The 19,807-nt window shown below is 51.1% G+C and overlaps 1 protein-coding gene across 1 annotated transcript; it reads left to right on the top strand.

Annotated features, from left to right (window-relative positions):
• Positions 1-251: 251 nt before the first annotated feature.
• On the top strand, positions 252-18,014 carry IGF2 (insulin like growth factor 2). The gene is made up of 4 exons (XM_032691815.1): positions 252-740; positions 8,255-8,417; positions 15,271-15,437; positions 15,894-18,014. Exons 1-4 carry the CDS (start codon positions 633-635, stop codon positions 16,134-16,136), a joined length of 681 nt encoding a protein of 226 aa, XP_032547706.1. The 5' UTR covers positions 252-632; the 3' UTR covers positions 16,137-18,014.
• Positions 18,015-19,807: the final 1,793 nt, after the last annotated feature.

A 19,807-nucleotide genomic window follows, 5' to 3' on the forward strand; every position in this document is an offset into this window, starting at 1 on the left:
GGTTCAAAGCCCCCACCCGGGGTAGCAGCCCGCAAAGAAACCGTGCGGCACAAACTTTCTGTCCCCTCTTCCCTCCCCGAGCTGGACTCCAGAGGATTACGAGGGAGAAGGAGGGAAGAAAGGGAGGGAGGGAGGGAAGAGAGGGGGTTAGACAGCTCTGCAACATTATTGGCTGCGTGGCCGGGCTGGTGCTCGCCGGCAGAGCATGCCCATTGGGGGGGTATAAAAGGGGGGCAGCCGGAGCGCCCTGCCTGTCTCCTCGCTCGTGGGGCAGCCAGCTGGGAGCAGCGGGCAGTGAGGCAGCCGGCCCCTCCGCCCCGGCCAGGGGGACGCACTCAGTAAACACAAAAGTGAGAGCCACTCAAGGGGCAGCCAAAGCAAGAGGAGAGAAAGAGAAGGGAAGAAAAAAAGGGTGAAAAAAACCAGGATAAAAAAAAAAAAAGGAAAAGGAAAGGAAAGTGCTCGCTCGCTCTTTCTCTAGAATAACGAAATACCTGATTGTAACAAAATAACATCCTTCAGAAAAAATCCGTCAGGGACTTGACATACCAAAAAGGCAAGGCGAGGAGAACGTGCCAGGGCCCGGGGAAGGCGAGCCAAAGCCGCGATCGCTGCCAGGGCAGGAGAGCAGCATGTCAAGCGCCGGGGCACACACGGATGAGCGCTGCCGGCAGCCCGCCTTCCTTCCCGGCCCGCCGCCGCCGCCGCAAGAAGTTGAGAGTAGCAGCGGCAGTGCCAAGGTAAGCGCCGCTCCGCGCTGCCCCTCCACGGGCAGAGGGCGGTGGGATTCCCCGCGCCGTGCCGGGCAGAGCCGTGCCCTGCCGCTCAGTTCCATGCCGAGCCGAGCCGCGCACAGCCGTGCCATGCCGCGCCGTGCTATGCCATGCCGAGCCGCGCCGCCCCGGACACAGCTGAGCCATCCCGAGCCGCGCCGGGCAGAGCCGCGCCGGCCCCGCTGCCCGCCGTCCCCACGCGTGTCACTAGAGGGACCCCGAGCGCCGGCCCAGCCGCTGCTGGCGGGGCGGCCCCGCTGCGGTGGGGTGCGCGGGGCATCCCCGGGGGTCCCTCCCGCGGCCGCCCGCACCCGGCGGCGGGGATGCTGCGGCGGGACCGCCCTGGCGCGGCGCGGAGCCGGCGCGGTCCCGCGTGGGGAGCGGTGGAGGGGCGGCCACGGCCGTGCGGGGGCCGGGCCGGGGCTATGCGAGGTCACGCAGCGCTGCGCGGCCCCCGGCTGCCCGTGGCGCTCCCTCCGCGCCGAGCGGCGGTGGGAGTGGGGGGACGCGCGGGGAGGGGACGGGCAGTTCCCCGGCTCCGGAGACTGGAGAGGTTATTAAACTCTCTTCTGCAAAACACTGCGGTGTGTTCGGTCTCGGAGGGATAAAAATACAGAGAGGAAAAACAAGAAAGCGAAGCCAAAATGGAGCGAGAATTAATGGTTGGCGTGCAACCTTCGACTTTCTGTGATTTTTTTTTCTTTTTTAAATTTTTTCTTCTGCTTCCTTCCCAATTGCTTTTCCCTGCAGTAATTGTTTTAAGAGCGCAACTTGGAAAGGTTTTAGCACTCTGAGCAGTAGGGAATTGGGGCACATGAGGGAACTCGGATTTAGCGTAACTGTACCAGCAGATGTGTCTGCCTCTCCTCCAGCCACGGGTACTTCAGCAGGGTTGCTGATACGCCTGGTCTCTCTCGGGTGGTGTGGAGCAATCAAGTGTAAAAACAAGGTTTGTGTGGGTGGTTTTAAACAGACACCTCGGGAGAGCCGCTGCTTTCAACCCAGTCTTCCTATGCAAAGTCTGTTGTTTTCTTCCAAATGCCGGGATGTGCTTGGGAGGCCGAGGCCCGTTTTTCTTTGGGTTTGCTTATTGTCAGGTTGTGCGTGTAGGGGGTGGGGAGGGGTGAAGCGTGTTGGGTTTCTTTATTTGGGTTTCTTGTCTTGATTTAGAGTGGAGTTGAGGAGCCTGGGTCATGGGGTTTTGTGAGGGTGACTTTGTGCTAAGGACATCTGGAGGTATAAAACTGACTGACACTTCTGATTTGAGTTCCACTGCGCTGTTTTGGACCCAACTTGACAATTTTGGTGGGGGTGAATGGGTCAGAGCTGTAAATCTTGCTCCATGTTGTTGACACCCACACAAGTTCACTCAGCCTTTCAAAAGGGGCTATCCCAGCTCCTGTGAAAATTCATTAAGGGATAAAAGATTTGACACCGCCGGTCCCCTCCTACCACCACATGAAATTTGAGAGCCAAAATGTGTCTGCGTGTGTGTCCCAGCGCTTTTTCTGACAGGTGATCTTTTTTTCAGCCTGGCTGGAGGACTGCTGCTTTGAGCAGTCAACCTGGAGTTGTCAGTGCGTGTCTTCCCCTTGATTCCTATAGGCTTCAGCATGAGCCCAGCTTGCCTCATGGAGCACCAGAGAAAAGCATTTCTGTACTTTTCTTTTTTTAAATAAAGCAAACACAGCAGGTGAGGTCTTATTTTTAGAGGGACTGAGGAGTTGGTGTGTTTCCAGCAGTGCATACGAGCACTGTAAGTGGCCCACCCTCTCCGAGCTCGTGTCCTGGGACTGACCTCTCCGATCCTTCTTTGGATTGTCTTTGCTTTTAAAAGCTGATGAGTGTCTTAGCGGGGCAAAGTGATATCGGCCTCCCTAAGCACGTTTGTCTGAGGGGTCACGAGAGGTGGGGGGCACAGGGGGAAGAAATCTGCCTTGGCGTTGCAGCCCAGCTCTGAAAGGGTTAAAGTTGCTCTGCCAAGATATAAAGCAAGTTCAACGTGTTGTGGGAATATCACTTGCCAGTAGACTCCAGTCACCACGATTTCTGATTTAACAGCTTAACTTGCTGTTAACTTTCCCTGATATACCCCAGGTTCTGGAAGAGAATGCAGAAAGGAGAGAGGAACAATAAAGAAAGGAGTTAAGTGAGGCTACGAAAACGGACTTAAATCCCTTCACTGGGTCCTGCCAGCTGTCTTTAGAAGCGTTAAGCAAGATTGTGTTTCCTTTTTTTTATACAATAAATCAAATCTTTCTGGGCTGCATACCAAAATTTGTGCAATACACTCTTACTCCCCAGTGGGGTGAGTAAATGGTACTGAATACCCCATTCACCTTTTTCAGCTTGATTTTTCCACAGTCATGGTAGTTCTCGCTGTTACATGTATAGACGTGGGGTGCGGGCAGCGCTCCCCTGCCTGCCTCAGCCTCTGTCCTGCAGGCAGAGGAGACAGGTGACTCTCCTGGCTCACAGGATGGGAAGAAGAAAGGTGACTCCAGGTGTGGGGCAGAGTGGGCTGCTGATGGGGATGAGCAATGAAGACAAAAAAAGTGAGTGCTAAAAATAGCAACAGTATTGCCATCCTCAGCCACATGTCATGCAAGCCAGGTTGTTGTTTTTTTTTCTTCAAGCTTGAGCTAAACAGCAAAACCGCTGGTTCCAGGTTGGTTTTATTCATCTGACAGCTCAGTGGTTAAGTTTTGTGTTTTGAAACTTGCTTCTTTCAGGCTGTGGAAATCTCTTCATTTCTCTTTTAGATGAAGAGGGAGGCCCTTCTGTGGCGCAGCATGAGGTGGCTTCTCTCCCTTCAGGTCCTGCTGGGCACCCCATCCTTGTGCCTCTGCCCAAGATGCAGCTCCCGGGTGGTTTTCAGCTGCCAAGGCACCTGCCTCTCCCACTGGTCTCCACTGTTCCTTTGCTGTTTGGTACCTCAGGGCGTCATGGCCTGGCACTCCATGCGAGGTTGGGTTGCCCCATGGGCATTCACTTGGGGTGGCATTCGCTTGGCATGTGTGAGTTTGGCATCCTGCCCCTTCAGGATTGTTGTGCTCAAAACCAGGTCAGCTCCCTACTCTCCTGGGGCAGTCCACAGAGAGGAGTAATGCAGAGAGGCAGATGTTCAGCATCTCTCGCAGGCAATCATGTGAGTAGCAAAACATCACTGCTCACTTTTTTTTTGGAGGAGAGGTGGAGTGTGAAGGATGCTGGGATGTGCAAACTGGGGTTTTCCCTCTGGCGCACACAGCTGGGTTTGGGCTGGTGACTTTTTGCTGTGCTCCCTTTTAAATGCTGCAGTGCTCCACAAAGAAGCGAGGGGTTTTTTTTTCTGTCCAAATCCAAATTTTACAGACTGGGCCATCTGTCAATTCCCTCCTACGTTGTTCTGTTCATATTAAATTGCAATGAAGGCCAGACTGAAGAAGGAATTAGGTCAGACAGGAGGTTTAGTCTCCATTTTTGGGGAGGTGTTTGTTGCCCAAGAGGCACTGTGGTTTGGTTTGCTCAGAACAAGCCTGGATGTAAGGGATGCCTGAGCTGTTCTCTGAGATTTGGCAACTGGACCTTTTAGTGCATTGTGGCCTCTTGGCCCCTCACTCCCCAGCAGCTGGACAGTAATTGCCGATCCAGCTGATTCTGGAGCAGATCCTGAAATATCTTATAATGGTCCCAGGTGGGAGGGCTATTCCACGGCAGACCTGCCCTCAGTCTCGCTCCTGGCACACCACAGCCACTTGTAGAAGATGCTTTCTGTTGGACCTCTCTGCTGGATGGGTACAGCAGTGAGACAGGAATACACAGGAGTTCCAAGGCAGTGGCAGCATCCTGCATATGGCAGCTCATGGCTAAGCTGATTCTAGTGGCAGCCTGACCTTGTGTAGGGTCCTGGGAATGCAGGAGAGTGACATGAAGATGGAGAGCAAAGCAGACCCTCCCTGGGAAAGAGAGGCCAGCAGTGTGTGCTGATGTCCTGTCTGAGCCTCTTCTGCACTGAACATGCTGCTCTCAGATGCAGGTTATTCACAGGAACTTCAGTTGTGATTCCTAGGATGGTACACAGGGTACCTGTGCAACCAAAAAAATTCCTCTTGCATCACTCCCTTGCACACTGTATGGGGTCCAAGTCCTTATTAGAAGGAATTCGGTGCTCACGTTATTGAGCATCCAGCATGCCTAGCACTGCTATTCCCGCTACATCCTAAAGCCTTTGAGCTCTCCCTGGGCACAGGAGGAGGAACAGCAGCCAACGTGGTTGGTTCAACCCACCCTGGCAAGAAGGGAACTGTGGTGGCTGTAGTCTCTCTCCTAGTGGAGACGGGACCTTATTCTTTAGGGAAGTGGCCCACTTCCTTCTCTATGCCCTGTTCCTGTTCCATGTCATGTAAGAGAGGCTTTCTAATAAAACCTGAAGGTATTTTCAGCCATTGGTGTGAATTTACTCCTGTCCCACAGCTGAGGAGACTGTGCCTGTCCTAACGCTTGGACTAGAAACCAAGAGCTCTGCTGTCCCATGTTTTCAGTGGAGAATGGAGTCATGGAGGTGTTCAGAGGGCTTCGAATTCATCATGCTGAGCAGGATTTGGCCATGAAAACTGAGGCCTCATGCAACCTGTGCAGCTGGTCATGGGCTGCAGGTACCCAGCTGTGCCATGGCACCCTGTTTGGGGGAGTAGCACCTGCTCCAGCAGCCATGGCAAGGCAGGTTTGAGCTCTCCTGCCTGAGTGCTGCTCATTCCTGCTAGGGGAGGCATGTGAGGGCAGGAAGGATCAACTGAAAGGTCACTGGGGCATGAGCTGGTGATGGCACTCTGGGAGCCTGTCTAGCCTTTGTGGGGACTTTTCCTCAGCAGAGGTAGTAGGGCCAAAGTGAGAGGGAATGACTTACAGGTTGGGTTGGGTTGTGGCTCCATCAAACTGGAGAGAAACTGCAGCACTGGGTAGTAAATAAAGATGCTTTTTCCGTTGCTGCCTAGTTTCTCATTACACAGTTGGTGGAGGGAGTAGGGAGATGCCAAGGTAATGGCAGTGGAAAGGGCTGGCAGTTGGTGCATGGGCAAAGGTGGACTTCATTGCATTTCACACCTCCAGGTTAGCCATGATCTGGATGACAGCACTGGGGCTGTCCTTGTCCCAGCGGCTTCAGGGGTGTTTCCTGGATGGAGTTATGGGGGGTGTGGCCACCCAAAAAGAGCTTGCAGTGGAGGCAGGGAAAGCTGCCAGGGGCTGCCTTATGCTTGTGGCGCGGGTTGTGCAGGAGTGGGTATTTTGCGAGGAGCATGAGTGTTTTTCCACAGAAGGTATCAGGTCTCCCCAGCATCAGATATCGCCCCGCTGACAAAATCTCGCTCTCTCTTTGCTTTTCAGAGCATTTCACCCCTTTCTTTAGACTGAATGTGGAGGAAAAACAGGGTTTGTCACCTGTGCCACCAAGCAGCCCTTCCGGGGGGGGTTGGCTTTGGCTTGGCCTGCTCATTAGCCAGCGTTAGCCTAATTTGGGATGGGGGATTACGTAGGTGTCCTGAAGTCCCACATCAGTGCCTTCAGTGGCAGTACTGGCTGGCGCACATCTGTCACCTTGGCAATGAGCTGCTGGCACTACCCAAGCCCTGGGGACACCAGCAAATAGGAGATGCATGTAAAAAAAGAGGAAAAGGGGGAAAAAAAAGGGAAGGGAACAGGATCGTTGGTCTTTTGTCAGTTGGAGATCTGACTGACTATGCTGCTGCACCAGAGGCATGACTTCAGCAGTGAAGGTGATGCTGTGGTCATGTTGGGGAGGCTCAGTAAACACCCGTTGGCCACGGGATAAAAAAAAAATCAAGGTGAAAAGGTATGGGTGGCAAAACTGCAGATTGGCAGCATGGTGTCACAGCCTGGTGCCATCCCTCTGCTCCTACTTTAATACAGAACAAAGCCCCCGTAGTATGCCGAAGGGATCATTGGTACTGGAAAAGCTTGTCCTGGTTCTCATCACTTGCTGGTTTGAGACCAGTTTGTGCCCAGGGCTGCTACCTCTCTTGTTGAGAGCCCAGGAGGGCTTTTGTCAGCCTTGCTGGTCTCTGCCAGCACAGGCTGAGCAATGCTATGAGCATCAACATTCAAGCAGGGCGGATGCCCCCCACAGCCCATCCAGACCTTGCAACTTCTTGGCTTTTCTTGCTGCTGGTCCCTGTCCTCCCACTGCTCAGTAGAGCCTGTGACTTGCAAGCATGATGCATTTCTAGCAGCAAGGATTAGAGCTATGTGCTAGTAAAAATTCGGTAGCAAGGGTGTCTTTATTGCTGGCAGGACCGTAGCGGGGCCTCGGGGGAGCTGGGCTAATTTCCTGGCTGCGCTGCAGACTTCCCCTGTGACCTTGGGCGAGTCATTTAATCTATCCTGGGTTTCAGCTCCATCTCCGAGCATCCCGGGAGGGTGAGGTAATATTCATTAACTGATGTTATTCTCGAGTTGCTCAGATGCTATGGTGATGATAGCTGGATGTGAAACCCAGCATCTTGGTTGAATGTTAGCAAAGAGAGGGGATGCTCTGCTTGGGATTAGGGTTGCCACACACTGTCTGCTATTTTGACACACTTATCCTCTTCATTTTGAGCTGACCTGTCCGGTCACCAGTGTTATTTGGCTGTATGTGTACCGTGAGGTTCATCATTGGGGGACTATAATACCTTGAACCATCCATGGGTTTTGTCCCATCCAGTGGGGCAATAACAGCCTTGTTTTACACTTACAAAAGCTGACACGGAGGTAAAGCTGGTTGCTGGAGTGGAGCCAGGGGAAATCTTTGGGCTAGTTAGCAAATATCCATGGAGTTTCTTTTTTAGTGCTCTGCACTGTCTGATACTGCCTTGGTCCTCCGTGGTGATGCTGCAAGTGTGTTTCCCATGGTACTGCATTGTTCCTGAGGGATGTCTTTTCAGTCCCAACTCTCATCAGCAAACATGGCTTGTGCAATCAGCCCCTTGATTGTCCGAGCCTCGCATGCCCAGGACAAAGGCTGTTGTTCCCAGCTTTCCTCAAAAGCAGCTCTAGGACAGGTTGAAACTTCACTTGTTTCTGCTTTGGGGGGACATGTTTTCAGGTATGGCATGAAAACCTGTCATCATAAGGGGAAAAAACCCACCCTACTGATAATAATTTGAATGAATTCCCATGTAAAGGGGGGAAAAAATAAAAAAAATCACGCTGTTGAAAGAGCAGAGGGAATAAAAGCCTTTTAGACGTAGGTTGAAGTGGGATTTTCCAATGGAAAAACTGCTTCAATGCAAACCTTGTCTGACCGAGCGGCTGCCCGGCAGGCCGAGTGCCGGGAGTCGGCCTCACACCAGCGGCTGTCTCAGCACTGCTGGTCCTTCCCTGCAGCATCTCGACATGTCTGGGCATCAAACCCCCAGCATGCTGCGGGCGGGGGCATTGCCTGGGGGAGGTGGCAGAGAGGGGTCTCTCTCGCAGTGTTAATGCTGTGCCTCTGTCCCCAGGTGCAGAGGATGTGTGCGGCGAGGCGGATGCTGCTGCTGCTGCTGGCCTTCCTGGCCTACGCACTGGATTCAGCGGCTGCGTACGGCACGGCGGAGACCCTCTGCGGCGGGGAGCTGGTGGACACACTGCAGTTCGTCTGCGGGGACAGGGGCTTCTATTTCAGTAAGTGCTGGGCAGCTGCCAGCAGCAGACAGGATGCTACCCCCATCCCACACCCTGCTTCAGTGGAGCCAGGCCAAGAGGGAAAGGAGGGATTTCCCAGCCTGGTGCTTTTCATGATTTCCTTATACGTGGCAGTAGGCCAGGAGAAGAGCAAGAAAATGGACATGTTCAGGGTGACATAAACCCACCTCACATCAATTTTGGGCACGGTCTTGTACCATGGGGAAACTGGGTCCCACATATGATGCTTGGGGAAGTTGAATATCGCTGGGGAACCTTATGTGGCTGGCTCACCAGTCATGTGGACAAGTCATTACAATAGCGAGGATGTCTGCAGCCAGCTCTCTGCTGAGTTTGGGTCCTGGCTTATTTTGAAACGTTGCTACCTAAGTGCTGCATCTGACAGCAGGCAGGGAGCTGAGCACTCATTCCTGGGCAGGCTCTGCTTTGGTACAGCAGCACCTTCTGTGCTGCTCTCAAAACACACTTCATGACCTCCTAGCTACCTGATGGTAAACTTGTTGCTGAAGAGTGATGTCTTATCCTTTTGCAGTGCAGCTAGTGCAGGAAAAAAAAAATAAAATTGCAGCATTGCTGTTGTCTGCAGAGTGCAGATGGCTTCAGGCCAGTTGGCTGCAGCAGGCTTTCCATCAGGATGCTTTGGGTGTTTGGACCATTGGCATTAGCATTACAATGGCTTAGCTGGTAAACAGGAAGGATGAGGAGTAAACCAGTAGCAATGGATGCTGAGTGATCTATGGGCAAAGGTGCCTCGAGTGTGATACCTTGTTTTGGTGGTTCAGTCCTCTGCTCTGCTTGGGAGAGGGAAGACCCTGTGTTTTACTCCCCACTGAGGACTGAACCACAGACTAACTGACTACAGGAAAGATGCAAAGCCAAATGGGGGGGAAGAGAATGGAGATACCAGCTGCACATGGTGCCATGTATTTGGCAGTCTTGCCTCTGCCTTGTAAAAAGATGTTAAAAAGTCACTTTCAAGTAATGGAGTGGGTTTTTTTGAGTACTGGAATTGAGAGCCAGCCTCTCTCTTATTCCAGTCTGCCTATGCAGGGAAAAGGTTGCTGCAAAGTTGGAAGATGACTCTGGATGTCCCTTTGCAACATGGGTGCTTTGCCAGACTTGACTGGTGCTGCCTGCTGAGGTTGGGCAGGGACGGGTGCAGGGATCCCACACCCAGCCACAGTGGAGTTCAGGCTGTGTAATTCCTGGCAGGTGGTTGGGCTGCAGATGGCTTTGGAACTAGCTGGAGCAGTCACCCTGCCCCATCATGGCTGAGCAGGGTGTTTTCATGACTCCCTGGCTGTTGTGGGCAGGCAGCACTTTTGGGGTGCTCTGGATGCATTTCCATCTTCTGACTGATCCAAGGGGTGAGGGTTTGCATGTCAGCTGCCCTTCCTCTTCTGCCTTTCCTCTGCCAATGGCCCTGTGCCAGCACTCAGCCAGGGTGGCAGGTCTGGATCTGGCCTTACCGGCACAGCAAGGAGGCAAGCTCCTCTCCCACTCTCTTAGCTCTTCCTCTCCCTCTAGATATAGAGGAGCATCCATCTTCCTCCCATGGTTTCTCTTCCCTCCTCCCCCTCTCTGGGGATGAAAGGGAACGGGGCTTTTGTTTTACGGTCAAACTGACCTCCTTTCACCTCAAATAACCCAGCTGCCCAGGCCAAAATAAAACCACTTTTGAAGGGAGACAAGTCTCTTGGTGCCAAGTGGCCATTCTGGTGCTTGCAAGGGGATTCTTGCTTTTTTTTTTGTCCTCTCCTGTCTCTCCCCCATTCACCTTTATGAATATTTCTAGAGAGCCCAGGTGCTGGGGATAAAGCAAAGTTCCCCCAGTCCAATATTTTAACCTCTTCAGCATCTGACCAGCTTGTGCCATGCAGGGCTGAAGACACTTGGGCAACACCTTTACTTGAGGAAGGGTTTTGTACATCCCCTTTTCATTTAATTTTTCACCTTCTACCTCCATCAGTTGGCCTCATAAGTGATTAATTCTCCTGATCACATTCATCTTCACTCCTAAACCCACGTGTCACTGTGTAGATGTGATAGGACGCAGTTATGTTGCACAATTGTGGGGTTTACGTCTTAAAGCTGAGCACCTCACAGCATGGGATGTATGACCTGATGAGCAGCCTGTGCTAATGCAGTCATTCATATGGGAAGTAAATGACTTGGGCAGCCTTGTCCCAGGGGTACACAAGGATCCTACTTGCTGAACAACGGTTGTTGAAGCATCTGACTGGTAATGTTGGAAAAAACCAAAAACTGGTATGAAAATCCGTTAGCGGTTTTTTTGCTGCAGCACTTATTTAAATACTTCTGGCTCTGCATTCGTAAAAGTGAGCATTTTGCTAGCAATTAGCTCTGAAATACAACACTCTTTGCAGGGATGCAAGGGGATGCAGTGTACTGACAGTGTTTCATCCCCCAGGCATCTGACGCTGGGGAAATATGCAACCTAGACTGAGCAGGGTGCACTCCTGATAACTGGAATGCCTATCTGTCCACTGGCATGAGGAGCAAGTCCCAGCCCCCAGGTGCCCTGGGAAGCATTGTGGCATGCAGGTGCTTGAGGCTGAGGATGTTGAAGCTGCCTCCAAGAGTTGGGGCTGCAAAAGAGCTGCACTAACAGGGGCAGGAGCCAGCACACTTTGTTCTCCTCTAGTGATGCCTCATCTCAGTGACTTTTAAGGCTTTTGGGTTGGCCTGCAGCTGCTGTCAAGGTGGTGGCTTCCTGCCGTGGCTCTGTGGTAGGATTGGAACTCTGCTCCCCTGCTCCCCAGCACCCACCCAGGGACAGCGGCACAGCCCATGGAGGAATTCTGAGTGCAACCCAGAGTGAAAATGCAGGGTAGGTTGAGAGGAAGCCTCGGCCGTGAAGTTGCTGTCATGCAGTGCTAGCAGGGAGGGAGAAGGGGCTGTAGGGGGAGAGGCGGCCGACTTCTCTGTAAACAGCAGCTCCTGTTTCCTCCTTTCCAACAGCTGATAAGAATTTAGCTCTTTGCAGCCGCTTGTGCTGACGGGGCACATTCTTGCGCACCCGCCGCTCCTCCGAATAATACTAGGAAAAAGCAGGGGGGAAAGTGTGGTGCCGGGGTGGGGGAGGGCCAGGCTGGGGGCACTGGGACGGGGCCCGGTGCTGCACAAAGGCCCCCTTGTTGCTCCCAACATTCCTGCGACAGGGGCACGGGGACTGTTTACACCCAAAGTCCCCTTCCACTCGGCTGACCGCCTGATTGACCGGAGGAAAGGGGACCCAGCCAGGGTGGCACCAGCACAGTGCACCCCTCCCCGCAGCATCTGTCCTGCCCTGGTGACAGTGGGGAGCCCAGAGCAGTGGGGTGTTGATGCTTGGGAACGGACCCTCCTGTCCCCCGTGACCATGGCAGTTTCGCTGCCTCTGGCACAGTGGTATAGCTGAACTGCAGGTATGTGGTCTCTCTGGGTTTGGCTTTGTACTTTTTCTGGGATGCCCAGCCCTCCCTGTCGGGATAGCCCACTGCTAAGCAGCAATAACCCCAGCAGAAAGGCTTTGCACCACCGAGCTTTGCATCACTGGACTTTGCATCTCTGGGCTCATACCCTCAGCGGTGCTGTAGGAAGTTTTGGTGAAGCACAGTTTTGGGAAAAAGAGCCTAGCCATTCATTGAAGGCCCGGAGGAAGCGTGTTTCCTCGGGAGGAAGTGGTCATTGCTGCGATGGGAAGTGGCTCGCGTGCCCGAGCGGTACCGCAGCCTGCTGCCCACACAATTCTCCCCTGTGGGTAAGAGACAGAGCGGCAAAACCTTCCCTGGGTTTGGCAGTGGCAGTAAACTGAGATACCACCCATGAGCAAAACCCAGGAAATTCAACCTTTAGTCCCTGTGTAAATTGTTACAGAACAAACACTTTTCCCAATCCAGGTCAGCAGCGATATTGCTGTTAGCCAGCAATGTCCTGGTGTTTCTTCCCTGGGTTGTTGTCTCCAAGTACTTTCTGTGACTACATCCTTGTTTGCTATGTTTGCTTATTTTTTTTCCTAAAGTAACTTTCCCACAGAGGATTATATTGGCATTTGGCAAGATCCGTATGGACAATTATGTAATGGGAAATGTGTCCTATCAGACAGTCGTGGTGGAGCTGGTAGTGGTGCCAGCAAGGGGAAGGGCGTGCAGCAGCTTTATGGAAGAGAGAAAGGGCAGCACATTTGGGGCTGGGGGCCACACGTGTGCCCACTGGCTGGGCAGGCGCAGTGGTCAGGGAGGAAAAGGCCATAGCACCGCAGTTGGTCACTGCTGGGAGCTCACCCTGATGGTGCCACACCTGGGCATTTGCTAACACATGGTGACATGATCTTCTCATGCACACCCATGCCACAAATTGCCCTGGGTGGCATGGCAGTGAATATAGTCCTGCTTTCCTTATTGCTTTTTTTCCTCCTCTCTTCTTTCCAAACAAACACATAGCTGCAAGTGGGAAAATTCTGTTTTTGAGAGGAGACATGTAACCTTTCAAAACCTCAACTTTTCCTCAAATCGTGTGTGTCATCACTTGTGCAACCTTCTGTTCAGCGGGAGTGTGAATGCAGCCCTCTGGGGACGTGCTAGCAAGGGGGGGTGACTTAAATTTTTTTCTCTTTCCCTTCCAAACTCTCCTTCTGCCCGTGTTCACGATGCCTTTCTGGAGCAGCCTAATGCTTCAGCAGCCTGCCATGCCTACAGGTTGGGCACTGGGATTGATAGGTGCTGAACAGGGGCCGTAAGCAGTGCAGAGTGTTGATGTAGTGCAACCTCTTCCATGGACCTCACTGGGCATTGCATGCATAGAGAAGAATGCAGCTGGCCCCAAGCTGGCTCCTCTCCTCTGCCTTCTTTGGGCATCACCACCGAGGTTTCCTACACTGGCATTGCTTGTGCAGCTGCGGGCACCCAACACACCTGCCCTGCCTCTAAAGGGAGGTCCCAGTCCAGTGTGCTTTTTGGACACAAGTATTTATATAGAGAAAATTATCTCCTAACAGTGTTCCCTTTGCTGAATATTTACCAAGAGTGAACCTTCTGACCTTCCTGTGGGGCTGGTTTAAGGTTGTGCCCGTAATTTTTCTAGAGAAAAAGGAAAAGAAAAAAGAAAGGTGGTGGCACTGGGGGGACAAATGTGGAAAATGGAGCATTTAAAATGACTCCCAAAGGTGGGTCTCATGGTATGAGTCAGCTGCCCCATCACCCTGGTGCCATGTTTGTTATTGTGACCTCTGAGCATGGTGGCAATGCACCAGCATAGAGCAGAGGGCTCCATGATATGGGGTCACAACCAATTTTAGCAGAGGGTGGGTGCCCTGCTGCCAGGGCTTTTCTAGAGCCAGCAGTGAAGCATGGTCATGGGGTTTTGCATGTCAGCATTGCACACACTGGGCTGCGTTGTGCATGGAGGGTTGTGTTGTATATGCATGTCTGCGTTGCACACACGGGGCTGCATTGAATGGACAGGGCTACATCCCATGTGCATAGTTGCATTCCACATCTGGGGCTGCTTCTCACATGTGGGGTTGCACAGTATGCATAGATAACTCCTGTGCTTTACACTTTGTCCCGAGGCACTTTGGGTGGGCACCCAGGGTGGGGTACACCCCAGGGAAAGTGGTCAGCTCCTTCTAAGCCAGGATCCTTAAATCTTCACCGAGGCCTAATACTTGAGTGCCTGCTTCCTCTGGAGTGCAAGGAGGGGCATCATGGGTCATGCACAGGGCCAACATGGACCATTTTGTGTGTTCCTGCAGGCCAGCTGAGATGTGGAGGCTTGGCATGGCTTGGTGAGCACTGATAGGCATTGCACTTACACAGCTTGCTCTCTTAAATTCTCCTGGTTTCCAAGCCCCACTGGTGCTTGCCTCTGCTTCCCTCGCTTGGAGCACCTTGTGCTGGGAAGAGGTAGTGTGTAGAACCCTGGCTGCAGACCCTAGAACAGCACAAAAGCACAATATGCTGTGTGCAAAACCATGGAGAAAATTGTTTTGTTTTGGGCCAGTTTACATTTTGGAAGTCAAAATTCCCAAGCAAATTTGCTTTGCGTCAGAAATCCGAATTTACCCATCTCTTTTATTTCAAGAGGGGGAGGAAAACAGTGAAAGTGATGTAAGCTTTTCCTTTGGAGTGCTTTGGTCATCGTGAAGCTGTTATATGAAATGTACTTGGTCGTTGCTGCACCAGACATGGGCTTTTGCATCCTTCTGCAGGCAGAAATGGGAGAGGAACCCTTATTAAAAGATTAAGTTTAATAGCTATTCTTGGCGGGTGTGGGAGCCTGTATTCTTTTTGCAGCTGTCTCAGAGCTGTCCCATCTGGTAAAATTTAGCTGCCTTGGTTCACTTCACCTGCCTGAGTGTTGACCCGACAGAGGGAGGTTGGCAGCTGCAATGCTGTGCTGCTTCTTTCTAATAAAATCCGCTTGCCAGGATCAACATCTAAGACAGTCGCAGTAATCAGCACAGAGCAGGCGGTCAGGCTGGGCTTGAGCTTCCTTGCCTTAGCTGCGCTCAAAAGGTCCACCCATGCCAGAGATGTAGGAGGGAGATAAATCCCCATCATTCAAAGTGCCTTTAAACTACAACTGGAGGCACATGGGGAGCCTGTTGGCATCAATAACATTTGTCTGGGAAAGTCTTAACATGAAACTTGGCTGGTTTGCGGGTGCGTGTCAGCTGGTTTGGGAGAAGCGCTGCTATTTTTGCAGCATGTAGAACCCACCAGTCTCTGGTGGCTGGTGGAGGGATGCTTGCAAGGGGATAGGTGCTATGGAGGTAGGGAGAGGGTCCTGTCCAGGTTGGTGGATAACACAAGGGTCTCTGCTGTTGCAGGTAGACCGGTGGGACGAAATAACCGGCGGATCAATCGGGGGATTGTGGAGGAGTGCTGCTTTCGGAGCTGTGACCTGGCTCTGCTGGAAACATACTGCGCCAAGTCCGTCAAGTCGGAGCGTGACCTCTCCGCCACCTCCCTGTCAGGCCTGCCAGCCCTCGGCAAGGTAGGGAGGCTGTGCCGGGATGATGGCCCTTCTCTGAAATAAATAGCGAGAGAAAAGATCGGAAGGCCGTGGGTGGGAGAGGACAAACCCCAGCTGCAAGCTCTGTTGCTTCTGCAGAGCCTTTGGGAGACAGCCACCATCGGCAAGTCATGCCAAATAGCCTGCCAAAAGACAGCTTTTATTAAAGTGGGGGACCAGAGGTGGGCTAGGTCACAGTCATAGAACGATTTGGGTTGGAAGTGACCTTTAAAGGTCATCTAGTGCAACTGCCCTCCAATAAGCAGTGACATCTTCAACTAGATCAGGTTGCTCAGAGCCCCGTCCAACCTGACCGTTACTCTTTCCTGGGATGTGGCAATGTTTCCATGGGAGGGATGGAAGTCCAAGAGGGGAACCACCCTCTGGAGTGCAAGCAGGCTTAAGCAGAGGCTAATATTGCTATCCCTCTCCTTGCAGGAGAGCTTCCAGAAGCCCTCACACGCCAAATACTCCAAGTATGACGTGTGGCAGAAGAAGAGCTCCCAGCGGCTGCAGCGGGAAGTGCCAAGCATCCTGCGGGCTCGCCAGTACCGGTGGCAGGCTGAGGGGCTGCAAGCGGCTGAGGAAGCCAAGGCGCTGCATCGTCCCCTCATCTCCCTGCCCAGCCAGAGGCCTCCAGCGGTGCGAGCCTCCCCGGAAACGGCTGGCCCCCAGAAATGAACCCTGACCAGCTGTCTCGATTTTTGATCTCCTGGGGGAGGGCGGGAGGACTGGTGATTCCCGACCCCCAAGCCCCTCCGTCCCCGGGGCCGCTGAGCCAAGGAGAGGGGCGGCGGGGCACCCTCACGCCGCTCTGGCCCCAACCAAACAACTGACACAGCAAGGAGGGGATGGCGGCGGCAGCGGCGGTGGCGGGCAGCCCCGCTCCCACGGCATCGTCCTTTTGGGGTGGGGGGGAGGGTTGTTTCGTTTCCCACACCTGTTTCATTCCCCCGCTCCCCCAGTATTTCCAAGCCTGTACTTGCAAAGGGACAGTTTGGCACTTGAACTTTTTGCTGCCGGGTGCTGCGTGACATCCCCGGTGCCAACACCAGAAGACAAAAGAAAGAGCAAGAGGGAAAAAGGATATGAAGTTAAAATTTTTTTTAACCTTTTTTTTCTCGTGAAGAGTCCATTCCATGTCTTTCTTGACAATAAAGTGAAAAAACAATAAAATGGGGAGAAATATTGAGGAATAAAATTTTTTTGCCTCATTCCCACCCCACTTTTTTCTTCTTTTTTTGTTCTTTTTTTTTTCTTTTGGTTTTCTTATTTTTATAACTTTCTTTTGCACCTTTAAACAAAAAATGTACCTGAGAAGAAGTTCCGAGGAGCCCCCATCTGCGTTTTTGTGTGTGTGCTTCATTACAAGATTCCAAATCGACTTGCACCTTTTGAAATCACGGATGATGTGAGAAAGAGAGGAAGAGGAGAGAGAAAGCGAGAAAGAGAGAAGGAAAAGGAAAGGGGAAAGAAGAAAAAAAAGAAAAAAGTGAGCTGATGCTCACTTTAAATGGAGAAGGCGTCTGCATTGCACATTTGCCACGGATTTAGTTGATTTATATATATAATATATTATATAACTTTTTTGGCAAAAAAAGCACTATTTTTATGGGACATTTTGTGTAGTATCTGAAGAGGGATTGTAATGTTTAAAATGTGTTATGGTGCTAAAGTAAGTTGGAAGGGAAAAAACCCAGAAATAGCAAGGGAGGGTGGGGAGGGAAGACAAGATAGCGAATACTGAACTTGAAATTTTAGCTTTTCGTTTTAGGAAAAGTGTGATAAATGTGTTTCTTTTCTCTTCTGAAATATAGCTTGGTCATGACCATATGAGCTAGTTGGCTGTTACTCATGTACACAGATGCACGCACACACAGAAATACATCAACACGCATCCTTTTTAAAAAAAAAAACAACAACAAAACAAAACAACAAAACCACCGCAATTTAGAACTAAAAGGGAACTGTTCTAGAGACAAACTATTTTGAATGGTAAAGGTGTTGCCAGTTACAACTCAAGGCCCTGCTTCTGCATGGACCCTTGGCAAAGCTTGGCTTCCTGAGCCACGGGGAACCTACCGCTTCTTCCCCACCCTCACAGCTTGCTCAGCGCGCCGATGCTCCAGCGAGTGGGCAGGCGGGCAGCCCTCGGCACCAGGCCCCTGCAGAAGCAGCAGCAGTTCCGCGCCCTGCCATCTCCTTTTCCTTCTCTTGCCCTTTGCGTCCTTCTCGCCGGACCCTCCTCTCCCTGCCCCACGCCTCCCGCCTTCCTCCTCTCGCTCCCCTCCCAGGGGCCGTGCAGGAGCGGGGCTGCACCAGGGTGGCTGCAGGGCTGGGACCGCTGCTTGGGATGGGGGGGAAAGGCAAGTCTCTGGCTTGAGGCTTGAGGCTCGGGACTCAGTGAGTGTATGGGTTTGAGAGGTGGGCAGAGGGTTGTAAAATAGGTTGGGTTTAAAGTAATATATATTATCTGTCTAGGAACCGTAAAAAGGGGGGAGTCAATTACATCTCCCTGATATACTCTCACTTGCTAATAAAATGGGGACACTCTGTTAACCAGTTCTGTACTTGCTTTGTCTTATATATCCATACATTTAAAACATAAAAAAAGACTACTTGAATTGTATTCTATTTCGTGGTTTGGAGGGGAGGGCTAGGGGGAGTTTTGAGAGGGGGAGGATTTTAATGTATACTCCTTTTGTTTGTTATTACCTTGCAATGTTGAGCCATGAAGCCTTTGTTTAAAAAAAATGGCACTGCAATACACAACAAAGAAAATCCTTTATTTATTTTATTAAATATATATGGAAAAGAATGAAAATCAGTCCAAATTAAGAAGGGGGGGGGCGGGGAAGGGAAGTGGGTGGGGTGGGAAGGCAAAATTTAAACAGAGCAATTGCAATTTTTTTTTTCCTTTTCATGTGTCTTTTTTTAAAAGAAACTTAGTTTTTATTTTTTAAAAAGAGAAGTAAAAGCTTTCCTGGATGCTTTGTACCAAAAAAGAAAAAATTAAAAAAAAAAAAAAAGAAAATCTGTTAAGCAAATAAATATCCATCCAGAATATGAAGCCTGACTTTTACTTTTCATTTATTTTTGCTGCTGGGGTGAGAGTTGGGTGGGAAGAAGGCCACGCCAAGCACCACTCCTTGTGGAGAAACAGAGTGCATTGCAGCTCCTCTTTTGGAGCTCAAAAAACTGCAAGAGGGGGTAAAGTGCCCTTAAACACAACCATGAAACCTCAATCTTGTGGCAGATACCCCCTGAAACCACCAAGGTAAATATATGCCCAATGATTTTTGGCCAGATTTGGGGATGTTTCCCAGCAGCTGTGGTGATTTGCTCAGCTTCTACCAGTTCGGGCTGTTCCCAGAGACTTGAGAGCCGAGAGGGCAAAAAGGAGAAAAAAATGTCTTATTTAGGTTAAGTTTCCTAATAGGTATTGCTTGTGTGGTTTCTCAGGGTAGAAAAAAACTTTCTCTTAAGTTTTTGGAATACCAAATAACTGCTTTTCATCGCATATTACCATCATGCACCACTGTAAATGGAAGGTAAAACACTGCAGTTCCAATTTGGCAGTATAGCAACTGGGGTTAAAACAGTGCCTAAGCATCCCTAATCTCACAAATCTGTGCAGCTCCACTGGCATGGCAAAGACCTTTATCTTGCTGTGGGGTAAGGACCTCACCAAGCCCAACCTCCTGTCCCAGATGACTTGGGCTGGAAAAGACTTTCCGCCTCAAAGTGGCATTGCTGATTTAGGCCTTTAAAAATACACGTTCTAAACCAGTTTCTTTTAAAATTTTGCAACAAGCAAAAAAGAAATTATTATTTTTTCACAGAAAGTTTTTTCTCTTGGGATTTTTGTGGTTGGTCAGGAGGGGGGCTGTACAGATGCAGGGCTGGCTGTTTCCTCTGTACATGTACTTTATTGCAAGTCAAAAAATGATGTGTCTGCCTTCCTGTCCCTGTCCCAAGACTTGCCACAGACCTCTGGTTTTCTTTGCATTAAAAGATGTCCCTATGAAGGGTGAAGACTGACTTCACTGTGGCTTCTGGTTGTCACTGCTGGAAATTTTGCCTTTGGGAACTTTGGTCCTTTTCTACTCTTTGCTGTGTAAGCTGCTGTCATGGGGGCATTTAGAGACAATTAAAAAGCAAGAAAAACTTCAGCCAAATCTCTTGCCTTCATCCCCCAGGGAGCAATACAGCAATGCTGGAAGCACCATGAGGGTGATGATGATGCTTCCAAGCATGGCTATTCTTAAACCCTCTTTTCTGCCTTATCCTGTCAGGGGCCACCACGGGGCCAGACCATTTCAGCTCATTTTTTTGGAGATAAATCTTTTCAA

This window comes from Chiroxiphia lanceolata, chromosome 6 (genome assembly GCF_009829145.1).
Source record: "Chiroxiphia lanceolata isolate bChiLan1 chromosome 6, bChiLan1.pri, whole genome shotgun sequence".
NCBI classification, from domain to species: domain Eukaryota; kingdom Metazoa; phylum Chordata; class Aves; order Passeriformes; family Pipridae; genus Chiroxiphia; species Chiroxiphia lanceolata.

What these genes read in the sequence shown, in the direction of transcription:
- IGF2 (XM_032691815.1), top strand. Translation starts at nt 633, where the DNA reads ATGTCAAGCGCCGGGGCACACACGGATGAGCGCTGCCGGCAGCCCGCC. An exon ending in GTAGCAGCGGCAGTGCCAAG is followed by an intron (nt 741 to 8,254) that starts GTAAGCGCCGCT and finishes CTCTGTCCCCAG; the next exon opens with GTGCAGAGGATGTGTGCGGC. An exon ending in GCCTGCCAGCCCTCGGCAAG is followed by an intron (nt 15,438 to 15,893) that starts GTAGGGAGGCTG and finishes CTCTCCTTGCAG; the next exon opens with GAGAGCTTCCAGAAGCCCTC.